The sequence below is a fragment of the Wasmannia auropunctata genome, unplaced genomic scaffold (assembly GCF_000956235.1).
Source record: "Wasmannia auropunctata unplaced genomic scaffold, wasmannia.A_1.0 LD335939.1, whole genome shotgun sequence".
Taxonomy (NCBI): domain Eukaryota; kingdom Metazoa; phylum Arthropoda; class Insecta; order Hymenoptera; family Formicidae; genus Wasmannia; species Wasmannia auropunctata.
Genome location: NW_012026951.1, coordinates 73,343 through 90,849, shown reverse-complemented (window position 1 = coordinate 90,849; position 17,507 = coordinate 73,343). Strand labels below are relative to the sequence as shown.

Sequence of the window (17,507 nt, the reverse complement as noted above, 5' to 3'; positions counted from 1 at the left end):
TTAAGACCCATGAGACAGCTTTAGAACATTCTATAGCTGAATATGTGCGTGGAGGCTCAACACTGGCTTGAAATGCCTTCCCTTGAGTCTACAATGTACGACCGATTTAGTAGACAGCCTATAGACGGATATTGCGCCACGGTCTATCCTATAGAGAGAAACATATTATGTGCTACTCGTATATTAAATCACGTTTTAGCACAAGCATTAAAGCAACTTTAAAATCGATACACCGCCGCCGCGTGTATCGCTCGATCGATAGCTCACTACTGAATTCTCGACAACTTGTGTCAGCAGGTAGCTAGAGCCTCAATCATCATGGGTAAGGAGAAGATCCACATAAACATCGTGGTGATCGGCCACGTGGATTCCGGCAAGTCCACGACGACCGGTCATCTGATCTACAAATGCGGCGGCATCGACAAGCGGACGATCGAGAAATTCGAGAGGGAGGCGCAGGAGATGGGCAAGGGCTCGTTCAAGTACGCCTGGGTGCTGGACAAGCTCAAGGCGGAGCGCGAGCGCGGCATCACCATCGACATCGCCCTGTGGAAATTCGAAACGGCCAAGTACTACGTCACCATCATCGACGCGCCCGGTCACCGTGACTTCATCAAGAACATGATCACCGGCACCAGCCAGGCCGACTGCGCGGTGCTGATCGTCGCGGCCGGTATCGGCGAGTTCGAGGCCGGTATTTCGAAAAACGGACAGACCCGCGAGCACGCCTTGCTCGCCTTCACACTGGGCGTGAAACAGCTGATCGTCGGCGTCAACAAGATGGACATGACCGATCCGCCGTACTCGGAAACGCGTTTCGAGGAGATCAAGAAAGAGGTGTCATCTTATATCAAGAAAATCGGTTACAACACCGCCTCGGTCGCCTTCGTGCCGATCTCTGGCTGGCACGGCGACAACATGCTCGAGCCGTCCCCTAAGACTCCCTGGTACAGGGGCTGGAAGGTGGAACGCAAGGACGGCAATGCCGAGGGTAAAACGCTCATCGAGGCGCTCGATGCCATCCTGCCGCCTTCCAGGCCCACCGACAAGGCCTTACGGCTGCCGCTTCAGGATGTCTATAAGATCGGTGGTATTGGAACGGTGCCTGTCGGCCGCGTAGAGACCGGTATCTTGAAACCAGGTGATTATGATATGAATTCTAGAGAAAATAACTACAGTCACGAAATTTGGAAAATAATATTTAATAAATGAAATATGATTTCCCGAAGTGGGCTACCATTCATCTTCACTCATAAATCTAACTTCGACTTTCTCCAATTAATCTTTTATAAAACCGAGGATTTACACATGGGATGTGACGGTCGGGATCAAAACTCGGATCTGCTATAAATCTCTCTTATACAAAGTCATGCATTACTCCAATCAAATCACGTTTAATACTTCTATTTTTTTAATAATGGCTATTATTATTTAATTATCTATATCACGTTTAATACTTCTATTTTTTTAATAATGACTACTATTATTTAATTATCTATATCATGCCATTTTAGACGGGAGATTCTTATCTATAAATTTATAATTTTAAGGTTTAATACTTCTATTTTTTTTTAATAATGGCTATTATTATTTAATTAATTATCTATATCATGACATTTTAGACGGAAGATTCTTATCTATAAATTTATAATTTTAAGGTATGTTGGTAACTTTCGCGCCGGCGGCTCTCACCACCGAGGTGAAATCTGTCGAGATGCATCACGAGGCGCTGACGGAAGCCCTGCCCGGCGACAATGTTGGCTTCAACGTGAAGAATATCTCCGTGAAGGAGTTGAGACGCGGTTACGTCGCCGGCGACTCCAAGAATCAGCCGCCGCGCGGCGCCGCCGACTTCACCGCCCAGGTGATCGTCCTGAATCACCCGGGACAGATCAGCAACGGCTACACGCCGGTGCTCGACTGCCATACCGCTCACATTGCATGCAAATTCGCTGAAATCAAGGAGAAGTGCGACCGCCGTACCGGCAAGACCACCGAGGAGAATCCCAAGAGCATAAAGAGCGGCGACGCCGCCATCGTGATGCTGCAGCCGACGAAACCGATGTGCGTCGAGGCCTTCCAGGAGTTTCCGCCCCTGGGCCGCTTCGCGGTCCGCGATATGCGTCAGACCGTCGCTGTGGGTGTTATCAAGGTACGAGGAATTTATCACGGAAAGTTTAAGATAAAAGCGGGCTCAGAGCGACTTCAAACATAAAGTGTTATATAAAGTATCTTCTTACTGTTTGAATTTCCATTCTTCGAAAGACGCAGTATATTATGATTTATTATTCGGTTATCTTGTGGAATTGATTTCTGTTTTTGGTTCTTGTTTTTATCGTGAAATAATATCTTTCCACTCAAAATAAGATCTTTCCTTATCATATGCGGGAGAAAATCAACGATGAACGAATCTGGTTCTTTCGCGCTTGTGACAGACAACTGCTTATAAAGTATTCAAAATGAAGCTGTCAAAACTTATTTTTAAAATCTTTACAAAGAAAAATCTTTCACGAAACAAAATAGTTTTTAACCAATTATATTGTTAGACAATTTTAACATTTGTGTAACGTTCTCATTAAACGAAAAATAAATTTCGCATCTTTGCGATATCCGTATTTCGTATACCTGGAAATAATTTGAAAAACTAATATTATTTTAAATATTATTTATTAAGGATAAAATTGTCTTTTCTTGAATTTAATCTCTAGATTACAAAATACTAATTGTTCAAAAAAAAAAACGTAACAAAGTTATGTGTGTTAATTTAAAAATTCATAATGTTTCCCGGCAGAGCGTCACCTTCAAAGACACCCAGGGCAAGGTAACAAAGGCCGCGGAGAAAGCCCAGAAGAAAAAGTAACCATCAAGCTTCCTCGGAAGCTCGCAGTCCGCCGGCAGATGCCCTGTGGCAGCAGGCGTCCCCGCGCAGCAGCAACAGCAGCAGCAGCAGCAGCAGGGACCCACCGTCAGGATGCAGTATGCCGCCGCGGTGGCTGCCCCGCTCGACTACTCGTACTCGTCGACTAATACCAAAAGTCATAAGATGTTGTGCTTACCCCCGTTACATTATCCGGTAGTGTTGAACCCGCGCATCTATCCGAACCTGCACATTCAGTTCACCCATGCTCCGCGCACGCCTCACATATGCTAGGAGGAGCGTTGCCCCGCGTCTTACCGCGTTTATCATTAATTACTCGATATTGACGATATGTGTCCGGTATTTACCAGGTACTCAGTTCCCTTGGACTCTGTGTAGTTAGGTTTTTCAATTGATACAACATCGAGCATTCAGCAACAACCACGGAGTGTCGCAGAGACAGCCGCGCTCGGGATCCTCTCCCCTGTTCTCGCGAGAGCGGGAGCGAGCGAGACGGCGAGTGCATTGCCTTTCCTTTTTTTTTTCCCTCCCCGTCGGATGTCCCGTCTCCACCGAGACGGAGCAGCGACGAGTAACTTAGCGACGTCGCCGCGATCGGCGACGTCGAGGCGAGCGCCGCTGGCTCGCACATACCCAGCAAGACTTCTCTCGATTCTTTTCGAAGGGTTCATTAAGGCTGATTTGTTCCGAGACTTGGTTGCCTCGCTCTCTGTGCAATTAGTTTTATTATACTTATAAGATATTTATCTTGTAGTTATATAGGGATCATTAGACTATGCTCCCTCTCTTCGTCGTCGGCGAATCGTCCGGCTGCCTTCCCCTCTCGAGGAGGGCAAAAGCGATCTCCTTAAAGAGGATGAGACATCCGTCGCGAGTCGCAACATGTTGATCTCGGCGCTGTCCCTCCCGCTGACCATAGACGCGTTCTATGACATTGTTTTGACCCTTAGCCAGTATTACGTTGATGTAATAAAAAAAAATCTTTAATTGCATCTCCAGGTCTCTCTTTACTTTCTCCCCGACTATTATACGTTATCCTCTTTCGTAATTCTGCGACAGATGGAAAATAATTATTATTAGACCGCAATTGCGCAGTTAGAGAATTATTAGAAGTAGAATATCTTCTTTCCTACATCTCTCCTCCGGTTGATCCAAATGTGTATGCAGGCGAAGAGTTCGCGTAGGTAGACGTGACGTAAGACGGAGTGGTTGACGCAAAAGAAGAGGGGCGGGTTTCTAAGGTAAATATAATTTATTCCGCATAAACTTCTTCTCCTCTCTTTGTTAAAGTTACAGCTAGACGTGGTATGTACAAATATACTTAATGCAGTGATCTTATAAGAGTTTTTTTTTTAATGTAATGCAGGTCTTGGTCAGTCTTTAATTGCTGAGGCCCGTTCTTGGCGGGGCGTCGAGCAGACTCAATCCTCTCGTGATCGAACATGACACAGGATTATATTCGCAGAAAAAAAAAAGAGAAACGAATATCGGGAAAAATCACATAAGTGGAATTCATGAATCGCTATATACATACATACGTACATATACGTATACATGTTTATATATGTGTATGATGTATGTATGTATACATACGTGTAGGCACTTTTACTCTAACTTACAACGCAAAAACGGAAAATCATCGATTTACACGGATCAATCCGGTTGGGATCTCGAAGCAAGATCGTCGCTTCTGTGAATTCTGTTAGGTTGATAACGTTTGTCTATTGTCATGCGTTTGCTGCGTTAGCCTAACAGAAAAAGACATGCTATATGTATTTTCCATAGACATAGTATGTCTACGATCTTTTCATACTACGATCTTACTATAAGATACATAAGAAACGAAGCTGTTTCCAGATCCCTACTTTGTATTAAGACGCAACGTGCTCCTCCGCTGAATACTCACAAACATGTTAAATAATTAATAAACGATATCCGTTGATTCATCAATATTCATACTGATTTTTTACTAAGGGAACATAGCGGTGCGAAAAGTTTGTCAGATGAAAATTATGAAGAATGGCGTCGAGAAAGGAAAATAGATGGAGTCAAAACGGGGGGAGAGGAGTGGGGACGAGATGAAATATCCGTTAGGGAAGAGGAAGGAGGAAAACGGATGTCCGAATTATACAGATTAACAACGAAGAAAGACACACCGAAGCCAGAACGACTTTGGAGCTTCTTATCCTTAATACTCTACCTATTTACAACCCTTAACAACAACGCTTTCTCTCGAACCTCGTAAATGCTAAAGCGACCCACAGCCTCAATAAATGTACAAACATCCTCGACTTCGGCGTCTCCTATGCATACATCCGAAAAGCGACCTATACACGACATTTTTAATTATCATCACAATTACTTTTAAGATACCGATACGAATAACAAGAAAGACTTGATACATGATCAGAATTTATTTCATTTATTGAGATTTAACGATGTATACTAGATTATGTCAACGAATTGTATCGTATATAGGTCACTTTATGTCCACCGCGTATTGCGATCAATAAAATAGGAGGAACAAACTGTTCTTGATTCTCGCGAGCGCCACGTGGACGGTCTCGTTATCTCTCCCGATTCCATCGCAATGACTGACAGAATTATTCAAGAATTCTTATACTCATGTATTAGGGCACTGCTAATGCAAAAATCAGTCTACTGATGGCGTATCGGAAGTTGATGGATCAGAGTATATTTACATCGCTCACGATGGACACGATGGGCGATCGGATGACGAGTCATTCGTTTTAACCGTTCTCGCCTCTCCCTTATGTCTGATGCTGGTGAGTGGGACTGTGGTGCTGCGACCACGCCGTCGGCGACGAGTGATTGAAGTTAACCGATATCGTGACCGGATGCAGAACGGTGTCGGGCCCGGTGTCCGGAATGAAGCTCAGATGGGGTCTGATCAGGGACGCCTCGACTGTCAGTGGCACGTAGAAGGATCCGGCGTCGTGCAGAGCGAAGATCGGCACCCCGTGAGACGACGAGGACGGTGGCTTGTCGAGCCCGGCGCCGTTCGACACCGGCGGCGAACACGACTTCACCCTCTCCGCCGAGAACCTCTGCTTGATCGAGCTCTTGAACTTGTAGTTGGTCGGCCGGTGGTCCCGACAGGAGACGCTTCCGGCTCCGGGCGGCGTGCTGTGCGAGTGGGTGCTGTGGTTGCTGTCGTCGCTCACGATCGTCGGCGGCGGCACGATCGCCGGTCGCAGCAGCGGGCGCTCCGGATCGCCGAACGAGCTCACGCCCGAGCTCGAGCCGTGGTCCGAGTGGCCGCCGTTGGGCTGGCATATCGTCGGAATACTCGTGTGCGAGTAGCCGGCGCCGTTCATCGTGCCGTTCATCACTGGCAGCTCGGGATGCGGAAAGCCTAATCGGTCACCTGGAGCAAATTCCAATGATTAACTGTCGGAACTTCTTTTAAAGTATATCAGGTATTCTCGATCTTTTTGAAGAATAACTATAGAATTTTATCGTTTGTATCGAAATTTTGAAGATAAAATATTAATTTGACCGGCGCGCGCGAATATACGTATTAAGAATCCATAATTTTTGTGATAACATATAAAAAAGACATTTATTAGAATGCACTTTAAAATTTAAATATTATTTTCTCTTTTCAAGGTATGCAAACTGTAGTGAACCGATATTCATCGTTGTTTATCGCTGTGTGAAAAGCAGGATCGAAGGTATTAAAGTACGCTATTTTCTAAATCTAAATAAAAGATTTTAAGCTGCTTATATCTTTCAAAAGTCGAATGACACGTACTAGTGGCTACGATTTTGTCACAGTGCTGCTGCAAATGATTGATGAGCTGTACGAAGAGGGCATCCCTCGCGAAAAAACCCTCGACCTCGATGAGAAAATGCATGGTTTCGCTCAAGCACTCCTGAAATCCCAGTTTGTAATGCTCCGCCGCGGTGGAGGCCGCGGTCGAATGGGACACGCTGTCCACGCTGTCCTCGGGATGGGTGTGCACCGGCGTCACGGGCGAGTGCTTGGTATCTAAATGAAACATATTGCAAATTCCAATAAGCGATGCCACAAGTACGACTTATGCGCTCGTCGTCTTTAAAAAGCACCGAGAGAACGTATATCTCTTATTCGCAGTCTGCAATCGGTCTACTTGTGGAGTGACATTAGCTGCTGTTATTGCCAACTCACGGAAATACAATGGCCGGTGTTGCGGTGACATATTATCATTTCCAAAATAATCTTGTTTAGGAGAATCGCGAACGGAATTAATCGATTAAATCGCGCGAACTCACCTTGCCGGAGGCCTTGAAGATGCTTCATGTGACGGATCGCCATTTCGATGATCTCCGTCTTTTCGACTCTGCCCCGACCCTTCTTCAAGTATTCCGCCGGTATGAGTCTGCTGAGGTCGGCCAGGCAGTTGTTCATACGATCTCTTCTGCGTTTCTCGATGATCCTGTGTGACATCGGATCTTGCTGCAACACAAAACGAATACGATCCAATTATCTACTGAACGCCTTAATATCTTAGAGCCGTTTATCGACGCTTTGAAATATTTTAGAGCTTTGTTATGTACAATTATATAATATAATCATATCATTTATTAACATATAATCTTATATTATTACTATTGTAATTTATTAATATGTGAACGGAAGTTTCAAATTTATGAAATAATTATTCGTCAGATTAACAAATTGCAAATGTAATATTGTCGTCTTCTTTGCAATTTAAATATGTTAAATATGTTTAAAACAATATAAATATTTATCAATATTTTGAAAAACATGGTAACATTACATATATCAGATATATTTTCTTTAAAAAAGACTCCCACGCAAGTCGATACATTTAATTTTTTGCTTATCTTGCAGTAGTAACGATCAAGATATAGTCAGACGTCAATCGCTCGGTTTGTATGTACTGTACATGCTTTACACCCAATTAAACTTAATCTTTTACTAATTAAAAAAATGAGAGATTTAAAATATCGAACTTCATAAATTTTTACAAAGATTTGTTATCGCAATTAGAGAGTTTATGGCTCAAAAATAAAATGTGATCTCAAGTTAAGCAATCTTCATTGGTCCACCCACGGATATCTTAAAACAACGACATTCGTCGCGAACGAGAGATAAAGAGAGAGAGAGAGAAAGAGAGAAATCGTAATTACGCTATCACAAACGAATTAAAACACGTTATCGTCTTCAAAGGTCACGTCGCGATTCGCTGCTGGAGCGTAATTATCTGTACGTGCCGCGTGTCACGATCTCGAGGCACGTATCGTGTTTAGTTAGGTAACCGCCTTAATTCGCCGAAATGTTCGTCTATCGTGCGAATATGCGGAAAGATAACGTCGGACGATCAGGCACGAAGCAACGTGATGTAATGGAAAAATCTCACGTTCGACGACAAAATTGCGCGTGATACGCGTGAGGACGGGATATCCCCGATAATCACAATTTTCTCAAGAACGAGCTCTTTAAATGAATCAAGACAGGAGCGCGTATACCGAACGCTACGAGCTGAATGAACAGTCGCAGTCACGAAACCGGATCTATCATGGATCGAACCATTTAGCTAATTTGCAATTCATGTTACAACCTCACGATGCTCCAGCCAAATTTCCATACTTGCACTGCTTATTTTGAGAACAGTATAACACAATCTTTCTGAATTTTTTTATTTTTTATTTTTAAATTATCATCTGCATATCGTGCCACAGTCGAATCTTATATAACTACATTTCTTGCTCGGGAGTCTCTACTTTGAAAACAAACAACATGCCATACTCATCCAGATAATCACAATTTGCTCTGTGTTCAAGATAATCGACGCAAACCATACATTCGAACAAACCGCCTGTTGGATTCGTTTCAAAACAAATTTTACAAGAGAATGAAGCGCGCGGTCTGCTCCGCAATTATGCGTTGAAAATAACAAAACGGACAAAAGCGACGTCACAATGGCGCCTCGAGATCTGTGCTCATTTTACGAGCGCGCGTAGCATACGAGCCCGCGGTAACGTTCGTTCCTGGCACGCGGCCAACGCGGCGTTTTCCATGGAACTCATTCATGCGAAATTACGCAAGTGATCGGCGCATAAATCGGCGCATCCCACGACGGGAACGGGAGCGGAATACGCGAGGTATAATGTCCCTAAAGACCATAAATCATAATAGAAGGATGAAACAGCGACTTTTCATATGTGGGGTAGCCCGAAGCCTCGGCCAGCTTCCTAACGCAAACTTCTTCTCGAACGCGAAAAATTAATTAGACGCTATACCCTTTCCTAAAGTCACACAATTAATTTAATGTTATAACCAATGAAAGAGTCGGGCTTTGGTGGAAGAATGCGTTCCGATGGCATCCTTCAATTATTCATCGCACTACAAGACTGCGTGACACTGTCTTTTCCTCTCGAGCGGAAAGGAACGGGATATCGATTTCGCTCAATCAGATTGACGGAAACGTATTCACCTCTTTATTCAAACAACGTCTCTTCCTCGGTGGCGGTGAATGCACCGACGCGTCGACGTGGCTGTTCGTCGGGTAGTACTGCATGTTCAGGATGTTATCCATACTATGCGTGACCATCCTGTCTTGAGTGGCAAAACACAGGAGAGAAAAGGTACCTCCTTATCGAGTCTCCTTCCGCGAAATCTTTGAGAGCGGAAATATCGATCCGCTTGAAGATCACTTATCGTTCTTGCTGCTTCTCTTTAAATATCCGCGATACGCACGGTACACGTGCGCACCATTCGAAAATAAACTTCTATCTCGACAAATATAGATAGTCTATATCGGAGTCTGCGCTGATTAAAATTCACTTTCGAAATAATTTTCCCGAAGAAAATTCGACTCCGAATTATACCTTCTTCGACCAATTCACACTGTATCGAGTAATTACGCCGGGACACTTAGAACTTGTAGCACAACAGCTGTTTCACATACAATCCAGTTCAAATGGATTTCACAACGAAAAATGTTCGATTTTATATTTTGTATCTTATAACTGGTATTCTTCGATACTGTCAATTGTGTATTATTATAGACAGCGTATTCATTTAAGAGTATTATTACTTAAGTTTGCATTAAAGTACAATCGATTTCCAATATTGCAATATATTGCAAATATATTTATTGTTTCTCTGCTTCTTTTATTTATTTATTTAAAGACAACAATTTATAATTTTTCAGAATTATTCAAAGCACTTATCGCAATTATCGAAACTCAGTGAGAGATTAGCCGGCCACTCAACACTCGGGACGGGCGATGCCTCTCGTTATCGAACAACAATGCTGTGCATGCTCGCGAATCGCAGGCGCGCCGACGACTACGAGCCGCGAGCGACGACACTCGCGTTTCTTCTTCGGCCATCGGGAGGGAGACGTCACGCCGCGTCGCGCCGCACCGTGCCGCGCCGCGCGGCTATGAGGAGGCATCACGTGTCGGAAACGCGATGTATTACGCCCAACACGTGAGGCAACACGCGTCTCACCCGTCGCGCCCCACTCGTCACGCCACGCCGTGCGTCGAGCCAAACCCTCAACTTCTGGTCTTGCTGTTTCTGACTTTGATTACTGCCGTCGAAACTATTGTACCCGATCGCGCCATTTGACTTCCCGCCGTCGAATTTCTCCCGCCGGTTCCATGCAATTTTCTAAAGTCTTGCAACGATTATCTTTCTGTCGATCGTACTTATGGGCGAGCTGACGCTGACAAATATTTTATGCGAATGTCTGCAAACGACATTTCTAAGAAAGACTTCAAATTAATTGAACAGGATATTTTACGATGCTCAATTCTAATATTACAATAGATAGCGCTAAAAAAACATTATTCTTGGAATAATTATTAATTATTAGTTATATACTGGTTAATAAAATAAAGCACAAAAAAATTCTTAAGCAGATAGCTGTTATATGTATATGTATATCTGTGTAAATTGTAAATAGCGCATACCACATTCCACAGAAATACAATAAGAAGTCACCATGCTTCGGACAAGAGGCAAAGGACTCGAATATAAACATAAAGAACTTGAAATGTCAGGCAAAAATCATCAATAATGATGATAACTAGTCCCAACTAGAGAAACCTAATATTAAAAACAATGTGTTATATTTAAATATGAGCAAGAATTAGTTATATTACTTCTGATATTATGAGATTAAATGGTAAATGAAAGTTGATAAAAATGATTCTTATCCATATTCTTCATTTTAACTTATAAATTATAATGAAATATATGGATAAGAATCATTTCAGAAGTAATATAACTACATAATTCTTGCTCAAATTTAAATATAACACATTATTTTTAATATTAGGTTTCTCTAGTCAGGACTAGTTATTATCATTATTGATGATTTTTTGCCTGACATGTCAAGTTCTTTATGTTTATATTCGAGTTCTTTGCCTCTTGTTAAAAGCGTGGTGATTCATCGTATTTCTGTGGTGTATGCTATTTACAATGTTATACACAGATGTACGAAACCTACAGTTTTAACGTCAGTTCCGAACGTTATAATTTAGAGAGGTTTTCATGGCAAGATATACTTCTCATTGTTAGTGGTCTGCTGCTGTCTTCCGAGAGAGGTAGCGTCGAATAAAAATCCGCTGTTTCTAGTTGGAACTCGAGTCTTTGGCACCGAAAGCAGACGCACAACTCTCTGCGCCACGATCGCTATACAATTATTTATGTTTATACATATAAAGTGTGAAAATTCTGTTTTCAACTGTCACGTGACATATTTCTCACGTTTGCTATCCGTCGGATATCCACTGAAGTAGATTCATCATAAAATTTTTCAGTAAAACGATCCGTTAATCTTTATTTAATTTTATAAAAATAGTTCATTTACATATTCCTATATATCTCCAATAATTTTTTTACCAAAAGCTAAAGTAAATACCTACTAAAACAAGATGCACACAATATTAATGAAGAAATGAACTATGATTATCAGAATTTCTAAATGGAGAAGACCGACTATAGTCTTCTATCTATCAATTTAGTTCATAGGATATGATGTTAGACACATCTCACAACAGTTAAAAATTATCGAGACACTGAGGTCATGATAAGCGCATGTAACCGGTTAATATAAGATCTTTACTCCCCCACTAATAAATAAAAAACATAATTTCCTCGAGGCACGAGTTTGTTTTTGCCAAATCTGATGTAATTTTCTACACTCCTTCCGCGAAATAAACGAATCATTCTATCCTTATCACATGGGCAAAAACGCATAAAACATAGCAAAACGTTATTCAGTCATCTTTCTTGCTAATCTCCGCCAGCGCCGAGTTATCGTCATTTCTGTTACAAAGTCTGATGTGATATAATAAATGTGAATAAACACATAACATTTGCATTTATGATTTTAATAATGCAATATGTGATTTGGATTCAGATTTATGGCAATGTATGTTTAAAATTAACTGCTCTATAAAATATCAATCAATGCTCTGCGGTCATTATTGACTCTCATTTGTATTACAATTAGAGAGAGAAAAGAGAGAGCGGTAGTAAACTTGAATGTGAACATGCGCGCAAAAAAACTGCGAATTAAAAAAATGCAGTTATTTACAAACAATTTTTCCCTGTATCGCACAAATTATCACTTATCATAAATGATTAGTACAATTGTCATACAAATCGCATCTTATGTAAATTGTAAGATACATATAATCAAGACAGAATTCAGTAAATTGTAATTTAAACAATATCGCCAATTATCGAATTTTCTCTCATTAAATTATAATTCTGCAAACATCCGCGAAGTCAAGATAAGCCCCGACGATGCTGAAGGATGCTGAGGCGTGTCGAGAGAACGGCGGGCAGTTATTTGCACATTGACCGGCGATCGCGTCTCGAAACAGTGAGAAGAAGAAATCCAACGACGACGACGACAACGACGGAGGAAAAAAAGCGGCGCGAGAACCGCTTTAACGGGGTCGAGTTATCGGCGTGCCGGATATAACCGGTACTCGGTGATCTCTGCGCGCTCTGCGGCATGAAAGCTCGCATTATGACCGAGAGTTTATCGGCGTGCGCGCTGACCGCGGTGGTCCAGCCAGTGTTTTTCAAACGATAACCGGGCATCACCGGATCCCAGCATCTTGGCGACAACAACTGCGGCCGCGGAGAGCTTCTAGCTTATCATCAGTCTGCCTCGTGCGCAAATCAACTTTTGTTACGATCGCCGATATGTCGGCGAATCTGTGCGAAATTAAATCCACTTTGGCCGATCCATAATTCGCGTTAACGAATTCGGAGTACTTCTGTTTGTAATCTTGCGTGTAATAATAATACGAACATTTAAATCGGAAAACACACACACACACATATATATATATATATATATATAAAGTATCAAAATGCACTGCATGCACATAAAAAAATTACAAATAAAAACGAAATTATAGATCTTGTAAAAAAAATTTTAAATAAACAGTTCTAAAATATAATTCAATTTAAGATTGTATGTGCCATATATGAAGGACAATCAAATACACATATATATTATACTTATGTACATTAAAGTGTATGCATCAAAATACAGTATAAAATTAAAAATAGAATTTTTCCTCGAAATCAAATTATATTATCATGAGACACGGTCGTGTCTCGGCGCTAAATATTATATTACATGAATCATCTAACGTAAATTTTAATTCGGTATTACTCGAGCAAAATATGACAACTCGAGGTTGTCGTACTAATCATAGTATTTCTTCACAACTGCTTTATGTCGTTGATATAAAAAGTAAGATATAAAATAATTTCAACAATTTTATTATATAATATAATTAAATTATAATATGAAATATTATATATATATATATATGATGTTATTAAATGTGTATTTAAAAGTTCAGTTAGTTCTCCCATTTTATTTTCATCAAAATAAATTGCTGAAAATTCTACGAGCAGCTTACTAAATATTAAATAAAATAATATCGGCACACATACACATGCGCGCATACGCGTCAGCAATATATATATTATGTATATATTATATACACGACAAGGAAAATCCAACCCGCTTATGCAAATCGGTGCATGGCGCTGCCGCGGCTATATTTAGATGCGAAAATAAATTACTTGACGCATCGTGCCGAGGCAGCTGCAGATCGACGACACGCGAAGTTAGCAAAAGAAAAAAAAAACAGAACGTGAGGAGTTCCTCGAGCGGACCTTCGTAACTTCGCGCTCGGTGACGCCGCGAGATGCGGTTACCGGGCACCTTTTCTGTTATTTCCCATCCGCTATTTACCTGCAAAAACCTTCGCATATTTCTTCCTTCATCGAAATTATTACGATGGAACGCGCCCACGCGGATTTACGATTGCCGCGTGTATAATTTGTGTCGTGCCCCAGATCGCGAATGGCGTTTCCTGTTCCTCCGACTCGTCGGAGGATATTTTTGCCCGTCTGTTGCGAATGCAACCTTGAGGCCACGAATGCCGCGCGACCGGCGTTAAATGGTATCTCCATAAATTAAGATTCATTCGGCGAGCAAGAGACCAATGTTGAAACCTCGACGCGATCGAGAGAACCTCTTGGAACCTTGAACGTCACTACAAGATGTATGGTACTTCATTCGCACAACATTCATATTCACGTGACACGCAGTATAACAACTTTTTCTTACTAAAATTTATTTAAAATGTACATATACTGCACCGAAAGCGTGGGCAATTGCCGCGGGCATCTCTCTCGATGATCCTGTATTTTTCGAGCCAGCCGACGCCGAGACGCGACGTTTGTCGATCCGATAAAAATAAGATATTTGTAAGAACAACAAGCGTTATCACTGCACAAGGAGTGACTCAATTAGCGTTACAATTTAATTTAAACGACACCGGCGATTTCCTTATCGCTTAAAAATTATCACGTGTCATTAACGGTATAATAATTGCGTATATGATTATTCCTAATTACGATACATCTAACACACTCGAATTTTTATTAGACATTTTCTCGTTAATATCTCCTTTCAATTTCGACTGATCAGTCGATCAGTGATAACGAGTGATTCGTTAATATCACTTGTTTATCACGATTGACAACTCCTTCTTAACTTAAACGAACGCTGGACGAAAAGAACGATGGCTCATCGAATTGAAGCCTCAGCACGTTCGGCTGACGTCGCTCCTCAGCCGAGTAACAAGCCGTTCACGTGAGATCGAGAAAGCGAAGGAGACATTTCGCGAGAAAGATACGTTACGACCACGCTAATCGCGGATGAAGCAGCACACCGCGCGTCGGCGGGTAAACACGTCCTGTTTTCACCAAAACGGTGACGCATTCGGAAACACACTATTTTCGTCGCGGCGTCGCGTGTCCGAGAGCCGAATCACGCTCCCGCGCGAATATAAATATACACGAGCGAAGAGAATTTTCGTAGGAGTTCACTCGAGAGAGCCGGCAGACACCCCTCGAGGATGGCCCGACCCTCTCAAGCAAATTTTAATGGTCGCGGTGGTCAGATTGCGGGACACCCCGTGTAGATAAACACGACATACATGTATGTATATAATACAGCATTCAATAATAATTTCAACCATAATACTATTATTTCCACATATTTGGAGTCCGCTTATCGCGGATAAGAGGAGTCCCATTATGCCTTCTATAAAAAAACAAGCGAAGAGGCATTCCTCCGGCGTACATTTTTTGCAAATTTTTCATAAATTTTCATAAAGAATGTACGAGCAGAAAAATCGATAAGCCACGTGTCGATCGTATCCTATAATTTGCAATGAAAATGGTGTTGGGTCATTTAAAAACGCGACCGCGAGACACGATGCTCAGTGTGCAAATCGCTTTATGTGACATTTGACAAGTGTTATTGGGATACGCGAGTCGGCTATTATTGGGACCGTTCACGTGATGTTTTCACGAAGTTTTAAACAAGGAAGCTCGTCCGCTACATTCCGCCGTTGTAAGAAAACATTTCCACTGGCAAAACTCCGAGCTGGCAATATCTCGCGGTTAATCATAATTAATTAGTTTAACTAATAATAATCAGATCGTATTAATATATGATTAACCAAATTATCCGAGTACAAGTACTTAAAAAAATATAATCTATCCAATTGAACTGAATTTCAATTATGCAATTTGGATTTGATGTGCAGAATGACTAAAATATAAAGCAATCTTGATACAAATTCATTATGAATCAATATATACCTGAATCATTAAGATGTTAATAAAAGGTTAAGCGTAATTTATTACATGAATTTAAAAAGTCAATTTTCTTTTCTAGACATCAAAAAATTACAATCTCTGATTTAAAATTCTATCTAATTATTTTCGAGCAAACTTCTTAAAAGAAGAAGCTTAACGGGCGAGTCTCAACTATCGCGACGCGAATAATTAAACCGACTTATATTTTCGGAGCTATCCTTCTTACTATAAACTATTCAGGCCTTGCGCACTAATTGATGAAATCACCAATTTTCTTTGAACTTTTTTAATTAAGCCAATTTGAAGTATACAGGATGCATCAGAGTTGCGTCGATCGTCCAATTTTCCTTCGAATTTTTTGTCGACCTTCCAATTTTGACGCACGCACATTGACCCGATATACGTTGATGTGGAACATACGCTATATACTGCACTTGTTTACGCGTACATATTTAACGCTATTATCGCGTCGGTTCATAGTACGATTGTAACCCCTGATCGGCTATCGAGAGAGCTCCATTATCGACGCCATTAATGGCCATCGCGCGAAGTCCACTGCGCGATATTCAGCGACGCCGGGCTATCCGATTCGCGGAAATCTCGAAATAATCGCGACGGGACTCTAACGTCAAAAGCCCGACGATATGTCTCACCCGATTGCAACGAGCCTCAACACGTGACGTGAAATCGTCGTGACTCTCGAATCACGTCAGATTATTCCGTCGATTATCTGGTCACTATTAAAAGGCTATTAAAGCTATCCCGCTATATATGCACAAAATGCGAGCGGATAAACATTTATAAGGGCGACTTCAAGAGGCTGGTAAAAGATTCTTTTATTTCCGGAAATGTGCTTTAAATCACAGTGCTGATTTCAAGGCACAAAAAATAAAGCACGTAGCATAATTAATAAAGAAAAAACGAAATTCAAAAAGTGCAAGGTTAACCCTTCTCTCTATAACCAAAAATTGCACTTAATTTCAATAACCGGGGTACCCGGGTACCCAAGCAGGAATTTTCTATGTTAATGTAGAAAAGGGTCCTTAAATCGCTTCTTGATCCTTCGGTCTAGCTTCCCGCGTCTTCGAACAATAGTGTGTTCAGCTGTTATGACCTTCCCATTTCTTCTCTTGTGCTTAGAAACAAATTTGAATGTGTGTAGCTCAGTTTCAAAACGGACTCCGTTGAGTCGAGAACGTCTTTATAGGTATCAAAAATTGTGCTCCAGTTGTGCAATAGCAATATATTTAGTGTACCGTATATAATTAATATTTAGTGTACAATATATAAAAAATATGGAGGCTCTATCAGATAGCACCAATTATTCAGACAGCGAGAATGACGATTGGTTCCCGAAGGCTATCGAACAGTTAACAATAGATAAAGAAATTTCAGATGTTGATTGCAATAGTATGCTTAGAAATTCTGCCGTTAAATTTA

General features: G+C 41.4%; 2 protein-coding genes across 3 annotated transcripts in view; one reads left to right on the top strand and one right to left on the bottom strand.

Moving 5' to 3' along the window:
• Positions 1 to 299: 299 nt before the first annotated feature.
• On the top strand, positions 300 to 3,870 carry LOC105455095 (elongation factor 1-alpha). The gene is made up of 3 exons (XM_011698150.1): positions 300 to 1,141; positions 1,659 to 2,152; positions 2,792 to 3,870. Exons 1-3 carry the CDS (start codon positions 319 to 321, stop codon positions 2,858 to 2,860), a joined length of 1,386 nt encoding a protein of 461 aa, XP_011696452.1. The 5' UTR covers positions 300 to 318; the 3' UTR covers positions 2,861 to 3,870.
• A 241-nt stretch (positions 3,871 to 4,111) lies between these two features.
• The window catches only part of LOC105455096 (hairy/enhancer-of-split related with YRPW motif protein 2), a 38,428-nt gene continuing 25,032 nt past the window's right edge, over positions 4,112 to 17,507 (bottom strand). Inside the window, exons 1-4 of one of the 2 annotated variants that reach the window (XM_011698152.1) lie at positions 9,343 to 10,259; positions 7,154 to 7,337; positions 6,654 to 6,890; positions 4,112 to 6,266 (exon numbers count right to left, since the gene is read on the bottom strand). In XM_011698152.1, coding sequence (XP_011696454.1) covers positions 5,650 to 6,266; positions 6,654 to 6,890; positions 7,154 to 7,337; positions 9,343 to 9,459 — 1,155 coding nt within the window. In that variant the 5' untranslated portion in view covers positions 9,460 to 10,259 and the 3' untranslated portion in view covers positions 4,112 to 5,649. Of the gene's footprint in view, positions 6,267 to 6,653; positions 6,891 to 7,153; positions 7,338 to 9,342; positions 10,260 to 17,507 lie in introns of those variants that run through there. The other variant, XM_011698151.1, reaches the window with a different exon arrangement.